Consider the following 20,301-nt stretch of genomic DNA (forward strand, 5'->3'; position numbering starts at 1 on the left):
CAATGCTCCGCTCTGCCTCTAAAAGCATTTATTTTTTAAGAAGGGAGTCCCCTAATACTAAGTGCTATTCACATTCACGTGCAGAACGCAGCCGTGAGTTGTACCGCTGTGCAGCACTAAGTCATCCAACGGCAATTCTTCAAGTACAATTACGTTACTTGGGGCGAAAAAGGAATTAGCAGTCACTTTGAGTCCAGTGTCTTCGAAATAACTAAAGCAGCGAACCTGATTAGCACCACACGGCTGCAGGCAGTTCCTAATAAGTAGCTGTAGGTCAAGGTCCAGCGAGGCACTTGCCCCAGGCCACATATGCATACACCATCAGCGTGTGCTTGTCACAGAATCTGGCTGACTCTGGCGGTATCGACAGAGGTGTTGCGTCGTGACAGTGCTTGCCCGAAAGTAGCTATCAAACTGGTCATTCCTAACTATTCTACGACAAAAGCTTCAGTCCTTTGAAAACCTTGCCAACGCTCTTCCTTATCGGTACAGAGGCCAGCGCTGTAGGAATCTTTTCCGGTTCTTCTTGCCATAACTTATGTTCGATATGGTTCTGCACCAGCCTGTCTCTGAGCTTAAGCAGTTCGCCTTCGCCTGAAACCTGAAGTACTACAGTCCTCATATTACTGCCTTCTGCCAAATACCTTCGCGCTTCCTCAACATTCCGATCCATGGCCAACCCAAGTGCATCCACCCTGCACAAAAAAATAAACATACATGTACATGTAGAAAAAGCACAGGAGATGCCTCTGCAAATCAACTGCCACATTTAATTCATCGATAACACTTCGTAGCTTCATATGAAAATCGTTTCTGGCTCCCCGCTCCGCTTGTTAAGGGCTATCTCCACATGGATAGGGCGATGCACATAGGATCTGCTTCGTTACAGTGCTTATTCTTAATAGGGATCCTCACGCCGCGTGGCAGGCCTGAGCCACAACCGCACCCAGGGGCCACTGTAACGCATCCGTCAAGTCTCGGCGCACCACTACGTACTGCACAAGCGGGTCTCCTTCTCCAGAAGACGAACTCCCAATAGGTGGTGCATCTGCAGAGGCAGTTGAGGTGGGTGGGGTATTTGGCATTGCCATCATAGAAGACGCCGCCTGCTCAGCACGTGACTGTGCAGCGGCATGTGAGACTAGTAGCCCTCTGAAAGGTGCATAGGAAGAATTCAGGCGCCACTGAATCCAGCCGTTCACGTCTGTGGACACGCCAATCTTGTTAGCCCAGCAAAGGAACCGAGCACTGCGCAATGTGGAGGAAGAGGGAGCAATTGTGTCCACAGGGGCTGGCAGGTCGCTTGGTCCACGTTTCCGATACCCAGTTGTTCCACTTGTCCTAAGAAAGGCACATATTGATTTCGTTGCGAGTCTTCTCCCGTGCGAGCTCAGCGCCTGCAAGTCGGCAGATGTCGTCTGCATGCGTCCTGCGTAGGCAGAAGGGCATCGACGATGCTGCTGCGTCCCAGAACCGCGACTAAATAAACAACTGGGATGTTCGGGATTGTACGAATTAGGGAATGTACAAAATAAGTACAGCTGAAATGTTTATATTGAACAGAATTTGGTGTGGAGGATCACAATGTGGCCGTTCACCGCGGAAACACAGAGCCCTGGCGGAGGTTGTTCAATTGCGTCTTCCTTTGGTGTACCTTGAGTAGCGTTTTTAAGTAGAATGTGCGCGGAAGACCAGAAGAGAAGCAAAAATTAAAATACTCTCTAAAGAGAAAATTTAATATCCCTGTAGCCTTGCTGCGCACAAACAAACTTGGGGAGTATGGTATTGTTGGCTGTCTCGCTAAGGTTAATTGTATTGTATGTACTGCAAGACCGTTCTTGAATACCTTATAAGGAATACCTACTCTGACAAACCATCTTCTCGAAGTATCGAATCATCGAGTACATGCTCTTGTATCTCTTCGTGTGACACAAGACCTGACCCTGGGGCTAATATGAGCTACAGGGGAGTCAAAATTGGCCACGGAAGAGCTCCGTATTAACAGCTGACCTAGCCCTCCACCCTCAAGCCGTACTAGATTCAGCGGTTCAATTGTCTGGAGTTGCATATCCCTCCACTGAGTGTCTCGGGGGCTGAGGTGGCTGCTGCAGTGCGTTTAAAATATCTTGCTACCTGACTGCACAGGAGCAGCAATTACTGGCACATTCGGTCGGTACTATCCATAATGCGTGTACACCAATTCTCGATCCCACGAAACTCACAAGGCTCTAGTTGGTGTCCATAAACAAGTGGGATTTCTTGTATGGCATACACCAGCGTAGGCGGTTGTATGGGCTCGCTGTACTCAGGGCAATCTCAGGCTGTCTGTGTGTCAGTCGCACTTTCAGCCTTCATTAGGACTAATGAAAGTTCGACGCAATCACCAAAGGCGAGAGAAGTGACTTGTAAACGTGCCAGTGCGACAACTTTAGTGTGCCGTATGAGTGAACTGCCGATCCGTCCAACGGGGAGTGTTAACCGGCATAAGAAGTGCCCCCCCCCCCAAGTCCCACCAGACAGTAGTCAACCAGGCCCCCCACAGGAAGGAATCAGCGAACAACTGGAGTAACAGCGTCGCCGTGTCCATCGCATTCTTCTCCGTGAAGAGACGTTTAGCAAACCATCAGGTGCCCCCTATCCGACACTTCCATATATATTTGGCGAGTCAAATAAAAAAAGCTGCAATACCGTTATACGCTTTCTGATGCAGGTGCAATCGGAGCATGAGCTTCAAAGCGGTGCAAACAGCGGGATGAATTGCAAACTGAAGGCAGCCCATTTGATGAGTCCCCGGTGTCGAAACCAGGATTTGGTACATCAACGCGCTGTAAGTAAAAGAATATGACCCTCATCTAGCCCGGCATGCGTGTACCGATCAATTTCTAGGTTCATCGCGCGCGTGCAGGCGCCTGCGCTTAGGGTATCATCTGCAAACAAGGCCGTTTGACGTTCTGTAAACGGCTGTCGCTTTACGTTCCTAGCGATATCGACTAAATGAAATGCTGCCTGCAAAGAGCCCCTATCTCTTGCACCTTCCAATCTTTGCAAACTAGGCGTGATGTGCTCAGTTGATTAGATCTTTGGAAGCACACGCAACAACCGGCAGCGCGCTTCTGCCACTCCAACTCACTCTACCCACTGCTTAGTTCCGATTTAGTGTGTTTATTCAAACGTGACAAGGAGGACATTTGTTGCTGTCTGTGACAAAGATAAGGTTGTCTGGTTCGCCCTTCCCTTAGCACCCGCACCACCAATTGAGCAACTGTTACGCAGAATCTCAGTTGGCCTGTTCAGATGGTTTACTGCCGCCTAGGCTGCAAACCCTTGTTTAGCCTGGAGGGGCTTCCTAACCCAGCATGGCGGCAAGCCATAAAAGCTGTAGTTCAGCGACGCTGGCTATTCTTTGGCCGAGGGCGAATATCCTCTTCCTTCATCTGCAAAACACGCATATTCTGGAGGGCTCCCTGCTGTCTATAACTTTTGCACGCGAAATGGAAATGCCCAAGGTAAGTGCTGCTGGGTGGACTGGAAAAGTACAAACAGTGCAAAGCCTCACCGCATGAATATAAACGTGATGCCCCTTGGCAAGCTCCTGTTGGTCTGGGCCCTGGAAGCACACACAATGCGGCAAGCAGTAGCGATGTTTTAATATATTACCCTGCGTCACCTGCAGGACAGAAAGGTGTGCAGGGGCGAAGCCGTATCTGTCAAATTGGGAGGAGGTGACTTGCCTTGTTCCAGTCATAAGATACTGCGTACGCCAGTGCTGTGGAAGTGGGGTCATACTTCAGGTCAGCAATCGGAGCACCCGCAGGTTCGAAGGTCTTGATTCTGTACACAAAGATGTAAAACGAGAATTGGCACCGATGATTGTGCAACAAGGCCATCCAGCAAGACGGAATGCAGAGAGAGACTCTGAACTATCTGCGAATAGCAGTTGGAAACAAGTTCAGGGCAACGACGGCAATCGACTCACTTCTGTCTTGAATCTTTGTCCCAGCACATAATAACGCCATCAGACCCCTGAAGTCAAATGGTTTAGCCAACACACATGTTGCTAGCCCGTCAAGAGCAAATCTCACCAACACATATATGCTGTCCCTATGCTCCTACTGAAGGCTAACCCTTCCGTCTAAGCCCCCATGAAGCACGTTTCGAATGACGTACTCCAGTACTAAACGTTTTCAGCTTGTTGAACGAAACCGCATTTACGGAGAATATCTGGACCTGCTGCTGCGGACCTTCTTGGCGGTGACACCTGTAGCTGAAGTCCAAATTTCTGCAGGTCACGCACAGGTTGAACAACTGCATAACCCTCACTAGGTTAAATTCGCCCGGTTTGGCAGCTCTTTTCTCACTTCTGTAGCACCGCCTACTGAGCAAATACACTCCATATACGGGCTATGGCCCATGGCGGATCGTGCCTCACTTTTGCGCCTCTTTTATGTGCTGAACGCTGCACCGTCCCTCTACGCTTCCAAGCACCACCCCTGGACATTGTGTAGCGTCGTCAGTAAAAAACCCAATAGAACGCGTTTGCATTTTCTGGAACTGAGATCCTGTTTTCGTAATAACGGGTATGGAGGCAGCTGCCGCGGCACTCGGAGTGTTTACAGCAAAGGCCGACTGGCCCTGTTGCAACAAAAGAGGAACATTCAGGATCACGCAGTCGTGGAAAGTGTCACAGATTCCCAAGAAACAATCGTGGAAAGCTGCCTTGCATATCTGCACAGAAAAACAACCAGCCATCCCGGGCCCATCAATGGGAAGGGGTTTCATACATTCGGTCAAGTTTCGTCTTGCGGAGGGGCACAACTTCAACAGCTAATCAACTGGTACAAAAAGTGTGCTGCTGTTCAGCACGGAATCCAAGGACAGTGAGGCCAGATAACGTGAGTTCTTATCCCCAAATGAGGCATGCAGTTGTGTACTTCATACTTTCGCTCCAACATTTTGTTGCCAAACTGGGTTCGGCTGCTTCCCATCCCACATTTTCACGCATCCATCCCAGCTTGCTGCACTCACAGAACAAATGGTAAACCCAGAGGTGTCGGTGCCACAGCTTTCACGGAAGAAAGGCCGTCCAATATCGCAACACCACAGCATGACAAAATACCAATAGGATCAATTCAAATGCACGCACACAGCGAACTCCATGAATACGCAGTGGTTTCTAGCTCAGATGCAAGGGAAAGGAATAAGAGCGCCCTCGAACCAAAGATCATAGCCCTAACTCACTGCTGATGACTAGTTTGTGCATTGGATTCCATCCGACAAAGTTTACGGGGGTTTCGTGCTGCAAAAGAGACGTACGTCGAGATGCCCCAACAGCAAACTCAAAAAAACGCGCCTACAGCGCCTGGTCACTGGAAATAGCTGCATTGTCATATCTAGCCGAAATTTCCCCTGTGCCAAGCCCAAATTAGGGAGTCCGTCTCACCTGCCCAATGACTTGGCCCGTAGTTCGGCCGCTGATAAGGTCATAGGCCTTGACCTGTTTGTCACATCCAGCTGTAAGCAGCATCTGTGTGGTCTGCAAGCAACATATCGGTGAGCAAGCCCTCCAAAGAACAATACTGGTGACTACATGAGTTGAAGGAGCCGTTGTTGCAGTCGAAACCAACCTGCCTACCGCACTATTCTGCTCTGGTCTCTGGCCACCGCCCTATCCTGCGCGGGAGATACACTTACGTCCCCGAAACAGCATGAGAGGACGGGGGCAGTTTCTGTAAAGAGAGACTGAGGATTTCCCTTATAAAGGACTTGGCCATTGGTGCCGAAGGCCGCCGGTTGCGTTGTGATTTGCCACACACGGCAGGTGCGATCCCATGAGGCACAAGCAAGAGCCTGTCCATCTCGGGACTGAAAAGCAAACCAACATCGCAGATGAATTCAACACCAAGCAGGTACATGATCGGTGGAACGCTATAAGCCCTGTACCGCGCACAGGCTGCTGCCAATAGACCGCACACGTCTAAGCACATACAAGTCTGTAAAAGGAAATCCAAGCGTACCCACGCTAGTTGAGACACAGAATCAGAAGGTCCATTGGGGAGTTCTGTTGAATTTTGCTTTGAGTAATAGTTAGCCGACTCTGTCGTGGAACGGCCGAAGGCAAATGCCATTTTCTGGCTTTCCGTAGTTTGACACTCAACGAGCTTAACACGCCTTGTGATTCAGTTAAGATTCCGCCCCTTCCCTCTTATCGCGCTGTCGCGAGTTCGAGACAATGATATTTAACAGCTCTTGAACTCCTCGGCCTGCAATGTCCACCTGGAATATGGGTGTTCTGCTGCTATGTCCAGCCCTCGGAGGATTTCAAACACAAGCCCGCATATAAAAACATGCCGTGGGTTCGCTTTGGGTTCCAGGAAATGGGGCAATCGAGGTGGTGGAGCGCTCCACCCCGCCTCGGCGTACCAACTGAAGGGGACCCTCTGTACTGTTGTGTGTTCCCCTTGAATCCCCCTTCAGCCTCGTATGACCCAATCCTTACGCCACTAAAGCCAGCAATTCTTCTAGTGGTACGTCTGCAACTGGAATTGACGGGAATCCGGGAACTCGAATATCACGAGGACGAAGGGGCCGTTCTCCGTCTCCGCCCATTCGCTGCGCCTAGGCGATTTAAAGGTTTTCGAATACCACACTCCATGGAGACATTTGATATCTTGTATCCCTGAGGATTTCAACAGGTGGGATGGCCATTCGATGAGTGGTGGCTCTTGCCAGCGTGAAACAACGACTGAGTGTGTGCTCGGTGGAGAGTAGAAGGCTTGGGCACAGTGATTCTCGAGGCAAGGGCCAAAATTAGAAGTGCTGGAATTGAAAGAGGAAGATGGACAACACCGTGAGATAACCTGTTACTGTGCATGCCCACCGAGTACAGAGGGGCCCGCTCCTGCATGCGCCCGTGACGAAGGCATGCGCGCGAATCTGGTGGATACGGGTCCGGCGCCTCCTCAAGAATAGATTTTGCCTGTAGAAACTCACGTTTGCATTTCAATTTGTGCCATAGGTTACCCTTTCGACGTTCAAAAGTGCTGCGGTATCCCAGCCAATATTCCGGCTCAACTTGGGCGTTCTGCACTGCGGCCGCTGTTGTCGTGGCCGCTGTCTCTCTTGTCTCCTTTCTGAGTAAGAGCTTCTTTGGCAAGGGGGAGGAAGAGATGGTATCTCTTGCGACTGTGCGGCCGGCGGCCTCCCCGACGAGTGTAATATGTGCCCTCAATGAAGAGGTGACGGCTCTTCGAACTCGGAGCAGCAGTCCGCCGCAATTTCAGTGCAGCGACAGACCATGCAACGCCACATTTCTTATACAGTTACCATGGGGGGGGACTTCTGTCGCCACCCTGCCCCTAGAAGACATTCCTCTCCTCACCGCGACTGAGGCGCGCAGGATGGCTGGCGTTAATCAAGAGGGCGCATCTGCTCTTGAGAAGCTGGCCACCTCCACTTGCCTTAAGACTTCTGTCTGTGGCCTGTATGTCCCAGGCAATTTTCTTCACTCTTTCGCTGCAGCACGTGCAGGCATCCATGCTGCTGAGGTAGCACCGCAGCTGCGGCTACTCGTGCAGCAAGAGGAAGTCTATTCACATACATGCTTGCCACTAGAAACAATTCTAGGTGCTGAAGCAGCTCTTGCAGTAGCTGCATATCGGGGCTTTGCCGCACGAGCGGCAATTGATTCGAAAGCAACAAAAATTCCGCCCGTAGCCCCACTATGCACGCTCTGGTTACTTCTGCGGCTGCCAGGAGGCAAGGGTGGTTTTGGCGCCCTGTTGAAGAAGCAGGGGAGGAAGAAAAGGGCTAATTTCTCCATTGATGCATGCAGGTGTGTATAGGATGATGACATGGAATGCCAGAAGTCTTGACTTAGTTGAATGGAATCAGGGAGAATTGAGCCATCGTTGTTGTCTGGCCTCCCCGATGTGTACCTCAATGCTTTTGCGTTTCTTGCTTTGCTTTCATAGAGATCTAACCGGAAGGAGGATCAGGCAAGCCCAAGTAGTGACGCGCATCAAAGAGTGGATGGAGAAGAAGCGAAAGGAAGATGCACTAGTAGCTGCACTGACGCAAGGCGTTCAAGAGAAGGTACCGGTGGGTATTCACAAAGGAATAACTAGTGTATCTGTGTTTGATCCCTTCTACCTGTTACCCCTGTACAGTCGGCTGTGTGAGGGAACATTTGCATTGGTGGAGGATGTTTGCAGTCTTTTTTTGCGCTGCTGTTTTACTTGGGAAGGAGGCCAAGCCAACTGTCGCTCTAGATGATGCATTTCTCTCCGAGCAATTGGCCCAGGTATCCGAGATGACATCCGTGGTTGCTCGTGGCTTCAAACAGCAAACTCAATTGAGGTATGCACACTTCCAACACACAACCCAAATTAGTTTTTCGGGGGAGGAGGGAGTGGGTGATGCCTCTATGCCAGCACGCAGTTTCAGCTAATGGCATTTTCCTCATGCCATAGTGATATGTGTATTGCGCGTCATTTTTGGCAATGCTCTATGTCTCTGCAGGAGCAAATTGGAAGAGGAACAGCGGAATCGGGCCGTGGCACCACAGAACCGGGCGCTGTTCTCTCAGCTGCGTGACGCTGTCGAGCTCGACGGTGAGGATGAAGAGTGGTCCGAAACAGATGCAGACGAAGTGCGCGAAGTAGTCGAGCAGGCCAGTAGCACCAGCTGCAGCAGGAGCTCATCGTCCGATAGTTCCAGCCGTGTGGCGTCTAGAGCCAGTGCAAATTGTGGCGTGAGCAGCAATCGTGCGCAAAGATGCGCATCTGCCACTAGCAGCAAGAATGCTTCGTCAAGCTCCTCAGATGCCAGTAGATCTATGCAGGGCCCTGTGAGAGACAACAACCCAGAGAAGTCTGTAGCCGATAGTCCCAAAGTTGATCCAGCAGCGGCAGCACTCATGCAACAGCTAGAGCAAATGCGCCTGAAGGCCTCAGCTGAACGGGAGAAAGCGCTTCAAAGAGAGGCAGAAGCTGCTGCTGAAGCAGCTCGAGCAGCAGCTCTGGCGGAGAAAGCAGCAGCGGAGGCAGCTGAGAAAGTAGCTAGAGAGGCGCAGCAGTTGGATGTAAGCCGTTTCAACACCGCCGAGGAGCTTGCGAAGGCAGTAGATGCTGCAGGTTAGTATGTGCTCGTATGTTGTACACTCTTCGTTCCGCTGTTTGGCGTCTGCATCAGTATATGCATTAACTATCTGCTGGCGCCAAGACGATAGCGAGTTAACACAAAAAACCCATCTTTTTCACAAGAAATGAAGATTAAAAAGATTTGACACATTTCGAGGTCATATATATGTCGTGTTTTCCCCCTGGTTACCGACGGTCCCCGTTTGCACTTGTGTTTCTGTTACTGCAGTTGTGAAGGAGAAGCTGAGGCAACTGGGGTGGAAATGTGGCGGGAGACCCGAGGAAAGGTAAAACGGCGATAAGTTCGGATGCACGACAGCTAGTACTCTAGCTGAGCACTGGCAGCACCCGCGTTAGCTCCCTATTCGTTTGCTTGAGTTGTTACCGACTGCTTTGTTCTCCTTTCTCTGCGTTAACATGTATTTTAGGGCAGCTCGTCTTCTTCAGCTGAAAACGGTGGATCTCTCGAACGTTCCCAAAGCGTTGCTCGCAAGGCCGCCTTCAAGAACAGCCTGATATGGGATTCCAGATTGGAGTGCTTTACATCTTGACGGGGAAGCGTACCTGTGTTACAGCCTTAGCCATTTTTCTTGTCGTTGAAGCGGTATGCCGTCTCCTTTGTGGAGTGGCTACGCCGCTTATTTCTTTTCCCTACGCAATTAACTGCTTTTTCTTCTCCTGGAAATGAAAGCCGGAGCAGATTCATCGTCGGCGACTTACAACAATTTTTTCTTTCGGATAGTTTTTTTTTCCACGTCGTGGCGGTTTAGCTTCTTAAATGTAGTGAGGTAGATTCTAACGGGACATGGCATCGCAGTTCTGCCGTGATCGGTGTGCAAAGGTGTCAGAGAGCAATAGGATTAGACGGCATCCCCAATTTTCTTCTAGTATGGACTACTTGGAGAACAGCGAGCACGCGCTTGTCTGATATAAGGGTTTGGGATGTGGACAGTGGCGATGCTCCCAGGTGGTCGCTCACGGCTGTGCCCTCCCATTGATTTCTACGGTAGTTTCCCTAGTAGAAGGAGTTTTGCTAGAAAGGGAAACCCAAGAATATTCCCGAAAGCTTCACGCCCAGCAGACTTAGGTGCCCTGCAGCGAGCAGGTAGAGTGAATTCAGTGCATGAATTGAGACTTAAGCCTATCCAAATATGGAAGGGCTAAGTGAAGCAGCACTTCTGCCTGGGAACAAAGTGGTCATATGCATCTTGGTTTCTTCTGGCAATGCCTGGTAGTTTGTCGGCACTTGGGTACGCACTGAGGCATGGTGCTGCGCACTCGCTGTTTTTCGGAAAACTTAACAAATTTTCCCGAAAGATAAATTACTAATATATCTTGTTAATTAAAAAAGTGCAACTGTTGGCTCTTGATGCGTCGCAGGGGGATCTTTGCACGTCGACAACCGGCGAGCGATGAAAGCGGGTAGTGCACACCAGTGGTCCAAGGCGCATACTTGAGGTCCAACAGCAGTCGGCCTCAACACCTTCATTGTAGATCTTATTTGAGGAATGATTTGGCACCTTGCGTATTGTTATCACTTTGTTATTACTGTTGTGACAGAAAACATCCGGTGCATCGCCTTTGGAGGCCGCAGGTGGGGCGAGGGAGGGTCACATGCTCTTTCCAGAAATTGACTCGCATGTGAAGCAGTTTAGCTCGGATACTGTTTGTACTTTACCAAGAATATCTTGTCTTTGATACTTTGTAGTTCTCGGAAGGCTTCAGTTTGCGTATCAACCGCCTCGCCACAATCGCCGTCTTGGCCAACAGTCGAATCTCCACAATCATTGAACGGTATTACACTGCAAGCTTGCTCCGACAATTCCTCACATGCAGACAAACTTGCTTCTTTATGAAATGTGGGGTCATGAATTGTTGTTCCTGCAGTTTACGGGGCGTTGCGTTCAGGGAACGACCGTGCAGCAATCGTCGATCCGTACAATATGCCTTCAAACTCATCTTCAGTGCAACAAGGGAGAGGCCACGCACCAGCATCCAATGATGGATGCCAGGGACTCAGCTTCACCACTCCCTCCGGGACGTTGCCGACCACACTGGAGTGCCACGGTACGCATTCACTACCCAAACAGAGTCTATCGTTCCTCTAATGCTACCTTCATGCAGCCTATCCTGTACCTTGTTGTTTCTGAGTCCTGCATGCTGGTGCTGGAGTGTTTTCCTCGCCCTAAAACGGTTGGCAACTAGCATGGCGGCTACAGACAAGTAGTAGCAGTAGCGGGGGCTGACACACATTTGACTGACGGGAGTACTTTCTTACTGAAGCGGAAGGTCGTTTGCTTGCCTTTCTGCTGCCAGTGAGAAGGCAAGCGACCCTTGCGAAGCAGACCCCATACGAAAGAAAGCATTCTGGATTTTCTCCAGGAGATACGGGTATCCTCCTCGGACAAACAGACTTCCAAGCAACTTTAAACAGGCCTGGTAGGAAGCAGACAAGGATCCATCTTCTAACAACTCACTCCAAAGGCGAATGCTGCTTGCTCAGTGCTTATTCTCTTTTGTTGCCCACAATCATACTGTGTCTTGCAAGGGCATACCACAGAACTATATTTTCATGCTGACTCATTTACTCTTTCATTTGCTATGCTACACAGCTTTTGAATAGCTTGCTCAGAAGGAGTTTGTCTCAGTGTTCATCGTAGGGTAACTGCCTACTGTACCGTTGTCGTTTCACGCAGTGTGCGTATTTCCTCTCGTGTCGGCTGAATACTGCGCCTTCTTCCTCTTGGGTGTTGGTACAGGCGTAAAACGGTTTGCCTCGGTCCGTCTGCCTACCCGTGAAGAACAGCTTTCACGAAACGCAAGTTCGGGCATAGGCAACAAGACATGGGACAAAATACGTAGTTGGGGCAAAATAACGTTTGGAAAGGGCAAACGCGGAGACAGCAAAAAACCAAATGTGGAGAACGGCCAAACGGGTCGATGTCAATCCGACGAGATAGGCCAAGATGCTGCTCAAGACCGGGAGACTGGCCGGTATGTTTTCTCCTTGTGCGGTCCTAACAGTTTCTGACTGCCGTTCTATGTGTTGTTTAGAAATTGCCCCCTTTTTCACTCGCATGGCTTCCCTGCTATGTACAGTACTTTGGAAGTGACCATATCTGTATTAAAATGGCTGAGTTTTGGCGTGTTCTTTTGTGTTGAGCCGTTTTGCATCTTTAGTGTTTTGCCACAACAGCGAGCAGGCCGACGCTACCTTGTCTCGCCTAGAAACTCGCTAGTCACGGTAGCTGCCGCATCCTAAACTCAACCTTTCCAGCTGTTGCTTTGGCAGTAGATGGTGACGTAAATTGCACTGTGGATGTTATATCTCCAGACTACCCTGCTTGTGCTGTTCCAGGACGCGATTCTGGCAATACTTTGTATTAATTTCTGTTCAGGCGGGACGCTCCCTCTCAGTCGGAAAGCCGCTGACTGGGCAACGGTATTTCTGCAGGGACTGGCAGTAGGAAAGGCGAAGTTCCAATTTGATTGTGTTGGCTTCTTCGGTATATATGAACCAAGTAGCATTGCCGCAATGCAGCCGAATAGCGGAATATTTGATCGCACTTCTCGCAGCGTGGGCACTAGAACTCAGCCCAAAAACGTGTGAAAGCCATCTTATTGGAGCCCTGGCTTCAAATTGCCAGACTATGTACCATGCCTTAGACGAAGTTTTATGTCCCAGCGGTCCATTTGTCTTTTGTGAGTCAAACGCATTGAGGACGGCGTCATGGTTAGCTGCTACGTTGACCCTATCATCCCCCCATAGCGACTGACAGCACTGCAACTGCCAGTCCACCACCAGCACCTATGGGTGACTAGGTGTCTATAGCTGGGCTGTTAAATATATGACCCACGCCGAAGAGCAGGGTGCACTCCATAACCGCAGCAGTTTTCTCTCTAGAATTTCTCTCAAGAAAACTGATTATATGGTTACAATTCTAGGAGTTTGACCGTTTGAAGTTAGAACGTTGAAAAATAACCCCCAAGCAATCGGCAAAATTGCAGTGTTTCTCAGTAACGTATTTGGGAGCAGGAGTTCCTCAATATACTAAAAGCATACCTGTTGATCGTTGTTGGACAAAATGAATGTCTTTTCAACAAGTACTTATTTCCTGCCTACATACTTTCAGTAGCAGTACGTAGTCATGCTAGTAAACGAAAGTGCTATGATGGCGCCAGACGCCTCGGAAAGCCGCGCCTTTTTAGTCGGTTGCTCAAAAAGGGGAGATTTCGTGAAGCGGTAGAGGGGATTTTTGGTCTCCTCCATACTCAGCGTCAGCCAAAGTGTCAACATTTGTGTTGTCGGATACTCACCAAGCATGCCAGCTGCACAGCGGGATTTGCTCAATCATTCTCTAATTACCACTGAAATCTCCCACCTTTACAGCGCAGCATCGCATGTAGGTAGAAGCAGAAATTATTTTGCTCTGTTTGCTGCAAATTCGTGACTCCACGGGGTGTCAGATGATGTTGCAAAAGCCATTTACTCGGGGAAACAACCTGTAGTACAATCCCTGAGCTTTTCCATTACTCCACCGTGTAACCAAGCTTGACTTCCGCGATGCTCATTATGGATTTATATTATGTAGTTCACCCTCGACGAGAACAGCCAGGGATCACAGGAGATGTCAACAACAGTTGGAATGACTCGTGGCTACCCCTCGCTGCTATGAACGTGTGCAGAGAATGCTGTGCCCCTTCAGCTGTACACACTGGTAGAGACTGATATCGAACATGAAAGAAGATATTATTCTTGCATCTTTGCTTTATGAGGGCGAAACAAGTATAAATTTCCCAATGATAACCACTGGAGTAGTGCCACTACATGCAGTAACACCAGCTGTCCGCTCAATGCTTCAACCGTGGGGTTTAGCAACATGTGCGCAGTGTGGTGAGGGGGCAGAACACGAAAAAAAATATATTTCAAGAACCTGATTAGCTGCAATTGGAAGAAGATCGCTTGGCCTGCGCGTGCACTCACTGGAAAAGACCGGTGGAGGTGGGTCAGTGGTAGCCGGTGGTGGTTGCTTCACTGAAGCTTCACAAGACTCGGCACATGAAGTATACTTTTGAATATGTTTGACTAAGTGTATGCCACAAAGTACTTCTCATAGGCGTTTTGTTGGCATTTAGGGACCGCCATTGAGAGGGAATATTCAATTTGCCTCCGTGATCTCAGCTGGAGGCTACTGGTGGCAGTGACTCAGCCAGGTGCCGTCTGCTAACGGCATTTCGCCGTGAGTGCACATTTTGGATTGATTTTGGTCAACAAACCCTAGCCGATGTACTAAATTAAGCCGCTTATGTGGACATACCATATGAGTGTTTGAGGGGGTCGTTGCGTTTCTCAGAGGACTCATTGAGTATCACGCAAATCAAGAAGTAGCAAACGAGAGGATGGCATCCAGCGAATCAAATGGACAGCAGGGAAATGCTCCCCCTGCTCCCTCCACCGTAGCAGGCCAACTCTCAAGTTTTCCCGCCCCACCGGGAGGCTTGTCGCCTCCCGTCGAGGCCGAACGTAAGCCGAAGCTATTGTACACATTACAGGCTAGCCCGTTTACCCGAAGCACACAGTCCTGACATCCTTATCGGTTCTAGCATGCCAAAACGTTTGTGTGTACGTGGATTACGATTGTCTGCTGATGCTCTGTGTGTGTGGCGTTGCACGCTGAAGTAACTGGCTAACCTCCGAGTTCAGAACTGTCTGTTTGCTGTTTTTAGTGCAGACGCAGATGTCTCTTGCAAAGCAGACCCCGTACCAGAGGGTGCAGTCCGGGTACTCCCGAGGAGATACAGGTATCCTCCTAGGCCAACGGGATTTCGCGGCAACATTGAATCGAGGAGGTAAGATGCCTCATTACTCTACACATTAGGTGTAGCTGTACCAATTCATGGTGTCTGAGTAAGGATCATTGAGCGCGGGGGTGAATCCGAGGAAAACGGGGTCTCCTCTCTTCCCAACTATTCACCGTGTACTTGCCCGGTTGCGTTGGACGTGTCAAGCAAGTGCGTCCTACCAAACGAAGCTCCCCGCTTTGCTACGTCTTACGTGAATATTTGCGGTGGAAAGCCCAAATATGGACGGTCGACATTGTGGTCTGTGGCTTGTGCCTAACTCTGTGGGATAGCGGCACCGTGCACACTTTAGTTTAACCACAGTTCAACCACTGGAGCTATTTACAACATAGGCTGTGGTTGAGTCAGATGGGTGATTTTGTTAAATATAGCTACGGATGGCATGCAGGACTTTGGTGACTTCGGGAAGGCTGTGGATGCCCTTCTTTTGCTTCATTCCTTAGCTCTCACACTTCGCCAGTTGCGCAAGGGGCGTTTCTGGACTCAGGTGGTGGAACAGATACGAGGACTCAGCGGGGACAGTCTGTGGTTTCTCAGATGTTTTTACCCGTTCCTTCATCAGGAGATGGTAACAATTGATGCCTTTGCGAGGTTCCTTTTGTTGTGCAACAAAGAAGCAGAACAATTCAGACACAGTCATACCTACAGCACCGTAGAGGCATCGCCGGTAAATGCCAGCAAATCGTAGTTTCCTCTACCGTGGCCAGTTGCATGGTTATCTTTTTGTTGTTGCAGGCTCGGAATTTCCTGTCGCTGAGGGGCCTGCGGAGGACTCCCAGGAAGCATTAAGCAAAGGGCATGTTCGCATGCTTTATGTAATATTTTGCGCCCAGAAGTTCTTTTGTGAACTTCTCGGTACTTTGTTCCTAGTGACGTCAATTGCATTGGCAGAGAAGGGGAGCCATGCAATCTTCGCTCCTTGTTCAGTCTCTGCTGTGGTATACGTGCTGACATTCTTGTTTGTGCCTATAAGTGGTGCTCATTTTAACCCTGCAGTTTCTACCGCAATGTTTGTGACCTCAAAGCATTTTCGAGCCTTTGAGTATATCGCATATTTCCTTTGCCAGCTGATCGGAGGCACATGTGGAGCCTTGATTGGTTGGGCTATAATGGGAGAGCCCCTTGAAGTTCTCCCGCTTGATCCCGGCGCTTCTTCAGCTCGTTCAATATTCCATGAAGTTATTCCGACAATATTGCTTATCTACACGTGTCTTGTCCTAACATTCGCAACGAGTGCAGGAGATGTCAGCCTTGTCACCATTCCCTTGACTGCAGCGATGGCCGTTCTCTTTGGCGGTATCGCGGGGGCAACAATGAATCCAGCTGTAGCAACCGGTATATACATGTCCCACCTGATTTTCGGAAAACGTCACACGATGACCAGGGAGCTTTTAATCGGCATCTTCTGTCCGTTCCTCGGTGCTTTCCTCTCTGTTGTGGGCTTCCTGGTCACTCATGCGTACACTCATCCCCTGGAACTTCGGTTTATTCACTTCTCTTGATTCCTCTTCGCAGTTCACCGAGCTATGTCATCCCGCTTGCATCTGAAGGTACCAAGGACGACCCTAACTGCGGACAGCTGCGCATAACATGGTCCAAGGTCTCTATTGCGGCCAAAGGGACTGTGGAGCGGAGCTGCCCGGTGGTTTTGTTGCTATTTTGCCGAATATTTAGAAGGGGCCGACGTCGTGGATATTGTTTTAAGGGAGGACCGTTTCGCGCTTAAGAACGGGTTTATCGTTTGCATCTAGGGGTCATACGGCATCGTTTTAGCGAATTGGGAATAGACGCGGCGGACTACAAGTTTTTCACCATCGCGCCACCCCACAGCGCTCAGCTACTAGATGTTCACCTTTTACCCATAAGTAACTCAGAAGAGTTAGCCTTCTATCAGAAGAGGGTGTGCCCCCAAATTACTCCTGTCTAACACCGCTTACCGGACAGCTCCAGGTAGAGCTCAGATTGGACTTTTATGCCTGCACACCATTTCCCGTGGAAATGAATACTCGTTTCCCAGGGATTTCTGTGGCGTTTTCGCTGCCAAGCTAATGAGGGACTAGTTTTTAAAACCCGTTCGGCATCTTAAAAGGTAATGGACTGATTCCTACAGTCGTGGCGGCTAATATATACACGAAACAGAACCTTCTTTAGACGCTACTGTGTAGTGGTAGAATTTGATCTGTCGACCAAAAGGGTCGCCGCATTGCAACCAAATGCAAACTTAAAGACCACGCATTCGGGAGGTAGTTTTTGTTGGGCCTTTTGACACTTCCTTGCCGTTCTGTGGGCAGAACAATTTGCATGTCCACACGTCGACTTTCGTGTCTAAGGATAGGCTGCACCATACACAAACTCTCCTGTTGCTCTATACGAAAACGCCTACTGGAATTCCCTTCCGGGAAGGCCGTAATGACAGCCCCGTTGAGCTACAAACCTGCTAGCTCGCACTCCTTGTTGAAAGCCAGGATTGCCTCTAAGGCCTGCTGATCAGATGCATCTTTTGGTAGGCCACCGTTTCCGTCTTCTGCATTTGCTACCTCCACGGTTGGACATTGCGCTTCGGCTGGTGACGGCGTGCTGATCGATGATTCGTCCAAGATGTTGTCATACTGGTGCAGCTGTTTCCTCCACTTTTGGTAGGCTCGCTGGAACTGGGCTTTGCTGCATCGCAGTTTGGCATCTGGGGTCATCGGGTCTCCCTCTGATCGGCGCTCCGTTCCCACCCGCTTGAGAAAATTGCGGTACCCTGCAGTAGCCTTCCCGATAGCTATATCCTTCATTCTCGCGCACTCACGCCGTTGCCACTCCTCTTCATCCTCCTGCTCTTGCTGCTCCTTGCTGGTGTTGACCATCTCTTTTGCTTTTTTCACTACTTGTGGATGGAGAACACCTGTCAGGGGGACTACCGTCCCTGGTGGCAGTGCAGCTGGCATGAACATGGGGGACACGAGACCAGGCAGTTGCAAGAAGGCGGGATTTCCCATCTGCAGCAGCAGCCCAGCATTGGGCTGGCCCTCAGAGGCTCTGCGTGTCCCACCCGATCGGTGTCGGTCACTCCCCCTCGCGCTACGGCGTTTCCCCTGTTGCCCATATGACATGACTGAAGACTCAATATTGGCGATTCTCTCAGGGAAATAACCATCTGCAGAACGGCGAGAGCAAGCAGACTTGCGCCTTTTACTTTGAGCGAAGCGCTGAGACATCCCATCCGGAGCAGCTGGTGATGCAGATCCATCTTCTGCGGGCGCCTCTGAATTTCCAACAACCGTATTCGAAATCCCGTCGGGGGCTCCAGAGGCTCTTCTATTTCTTTTAGCTGGCGTAAGCGCAGCTGTCTCACTTATCTTAGAAGCCGCATTCCGTTCGCGCCGGCCAGCGTTAGAGGCGTCGTCGCTTGCACCCGCACTAGCCCCGTCGTTTGGAACGCTCACCAGCAACCCCCTGAACCCAGGCATCTTCGCAGCGACTCCATCGTCCTCCTCGGGGCTTGGCTTGCTAGAGGCTGGCTTGTCTGATGAACACGCAGCCGCTACGTGCTCTGCTCCTGGGCCAGAAGAGTTTCCGTTTTTGCTGGAATCCTCCCCACCTAGATCAACTTCCTTTAAAAACAGGTTAATTCCTGCTTGACTGTTTTCGAACTCAGGGAGGGCAGCAGCCCCGTCTGGGGCATACGATTGCTCGGCTTGTTCGGCCTGCAATAGAAGTGCAGCTTGTGCAGTGCTTCCGGGAACGGTTTTGCTGCAACTGGATGAATCAACAGACAAGTCCGCCCACCTAGCGCCTGACCTGAAGACTGCCATCGTGTCTGTCGGGAAATAACAAGCAGACGCTCACTTTTGAAATGACCCAACGGCCCTACAGCCTATGCCTGCGACACCACACACCCGGGAGTTGGTTAACATGTCGCACTAAAGCACCATTCGCGTGCACCTGCACCTGCGGAGCGTTTCAAGGTACATTTTAGCTTATCTGCAGGAAAAAGGAGCTGCCAAGAGAACAATAATATCTTTTCATGTGCAGTGAACAGTGTAGCCTTAGTGTCGCTCAATGAGAATTCAACTTAGAGTTCAGGTGAAACCAGGAAAAGCACTCCTTCGGCAGCTGTTCATCCTTCCATATCTGCCCATCCAGTCTATTGAAGATGGCAAAATCAACCCTCTATCTCGGATTCACGCTTGGATTCCGAGCCCACTTCGCTGTTCACGTCTACCAAGTCATGAACAATGCCAGTTTCTAAATTAGTTCGCCTTCGCAGATTCACGGCCAGCTTATGCTGCATTAGTGTAGTACGCAAATCGTGTTTGTTATAATGTGGGCTCCCTCTATCCTCACCTCACCTGGAGGGGGCGCTCCTTGGGGACTGTAATCCAAGTGAGACAGGATCAGTGCGCCGCACTGTGTCTGACGGAAAAAAAGAGTAGACAAGTTGGTCAAGGGGAAGGTAACATGCAAATCGCAAGCACAGTGATCCTCTGGTACTTGCCAAGCTCGGGCGTTCGTTTTGGCAGTCCACAGCGGTCGGGAGATGTCCCGGGGCGGTTCCAGATACGTTTCCGGCGCCCCGGACCCAAATGTTCAGTTGGGAGGAAGCTCCTGGAGAATGCAGGCTTCAAAGACAATTCTACAAAGTTGGAGATGGAGAAGCTATGTCCCTCAATGGCTGCTCAGGGACAGTAGTTGCACCCTGCAGGCAGCGGCAAAGAGCACCGTCAAATTGAGAGAAGAAGAGTAAACAACTTCAGAGCGCGCCGACGGAGGGTAGCGCTTCAATAAATTGAGTCTAACGAACCCCGTCGTGTCATTTAAATGCAGTTTTTCTAGCGAGAGTGCACTTGGGTGCTTTTGAGCATCACGAACGGGTGGGTGGGAGGTACACCCTCCTGGTAGGTCGCTTGTTCCTCCAGCCACTACATATCACTAAAATATTAGTCCCACATTAGGTGCGAACCCTAGTTAAGTCGTGTATAAAACCCTTCAGCATATAAGCATTCGAGATACTTCAACTAAAAAGGCGAAGAGCTCTCTACATAAATAGAACTGGGGACTGTACACGTGCGCTGGGCGCGAGGTCTCTCACAGGCAGCAGGAGCCTTGTTAGCACTGTGGCAGACAGTATCTTGTCCTATCTCGTTCGTGCATAGTTTTCTTGTTCTTCCGCATAAACCAAATTTATTTTCACATTCCGAGCTCAGTGAAGTGTTGGGCACTACTGCTTCCCCGCTCGGGGAAAAATGCTCTCCTTCTTTAGAACCCTGTGAAGGGAACCGGAAGTGTTCTGCAATATGTCATGCCTACCGCGACA

General features: G+C 50.1%; 6 protein-coding genes across 6 annotated transcripts; 3 read left to right on the plus strand and 3 right to left on the minus strand.

Annotated features, from left to right (window-relative positions):
- Positions 1–433: 433 nt before the first annotated feature.
- EMWEY_00012580 (hypothetical protein, conserved) lies at positions 434–1,424 on the minus strand (the record flags this gene model as incomplete). Its single annotated transcript, XM_013483054.1, has 2 exons — positions 434–695; positions 916–1,424. 2 exons carry the CDS (start codon positions 1,422–1,424, stop codon positions 434–436), a joined length of 771 nt encoding a protein of 256 aa, XP_013338508.1.
- Positions 1,425–3,383: 1,959 nt separating this feature from the next.
- EMWEY_00012590 (poly(A)+ RNA export protein, putative) lies at positions 3,384–6,125 on the minus strand (the record flags this gene model as incomplete). Its single annotated transcript, XM_013483055.1, has 7 exons — positions 3,384–3,434; positions 3,557–3,607; positions 4,168–4,279; positions 4,463–4,725; positions 5,441–5,533; positions 5,692–5,862; positions 6,015–6,125. 7 exons carry the CDS (start codon positions 6,123–6,125, stop codon positions 3,384–3,386), a joined length of 852 nt encoding a protein of 283 aa, XP_013338509.1.
- A 1,272-nt stretch (positions 6,126–7,397) lies between these two features.
- EMWEY_00012600 (hypothetical protein, conserved) lies at positions 7,398–9,653 on the plus strand (the record flags this gene model as incomplete). The annotated part of the gene is made up of 6 exons (XM_013483056.1): positions 7,398–7,831; positions 7,971–8,097; positions 8,243–8,355; positions 8,518–9,131; positions 9,367–9,424; positions 9,566–9,653. The coding sequence occupies 6 exons, from the start codon at positions 7,398–7,400 to the stop codon at positions 9,651–9,653; spliced, it is 1,434 nt and encodes a 477-aa protein (XP_013338510.1).
- A 708-nt stretch (positions 9,654–10,361) lies between these two features.
- On the plus strand, positions 10,362–12,399 carry EMWEY_00012610 (hypothetical protein, conserved; the record flags this gene model as incomplete). Its single annotated transcript, XM_013483057.1, has 6 exons — positions 10,362–10,387; positions 10,846–10,931; positions 11,046–11,204; positions 11,454–11,576; positions 11,897–12,131; positions 12,318–12,399. The coding sequence occupies 6 exons, from the start codon at positions 10,362–10,364 to the stop codon at positions 12,397–12,399; spliced, it is 711 nt and encodes a 236-aa protein (XP_013338511.1).
- Positions 12,400–14,017: 1,618 nt separating this feature from the next.
- On the plus strand, positions 14,018–16,750 carry EMWEY_00012620 (aquaporin, putative; the record flags this gene model as incomplete). Its single annotated transcript, XM_013483058.1, has 6 exons — positions 14,018–14,028; positions 14,492–14,661; positions 14,876–14,987; positions 15,443–15,567; positions 15,735–16,334; positions 16,674–16,750. The coding sequence occupies 6 exons, from the start codon at positions 14,018–14,020 to the stop codon at positions 16,748–16,750; spliced, it is 1,095 nt and encodes a 364-aa protein (XP_013338512.1).
- Positions 16,751–17,425: 675 nt separating this feature from the next.
- EMWEY_00012630 (hypothetical protein, conserved) lies at positions 17,426–18,799 on the minus strand (the record flags this gene model as incomplete). Its single annotated transcript, XM_013483059.1, has 1 exon — positions 17,426–18,799. The coding sequence occupies one exon, from the start codon at positions 18,797–18,799 to the stop codon at positions 17,426–17,428; it is 1,374 nt and encodes a 457-aa protein (XP_013338513.1).
- Positions 18,800–20,301: the final 1,502 nt, after the last annotated feature.

This window comes from Eimeria maxima, genomic scaffold (assembly GCF_000499605.1).
Source record: "Eimeria maxima Weybridge genomic scaffold, Emw_scaff92, whole genome shotgun sequence".
Classification (NCBI taxonomy): Eukaryota; Apicomplexa; class Conoidasida; order Eucoccidiorida; family Eimeriidae; genus Eimeria; species Eimeria maxima.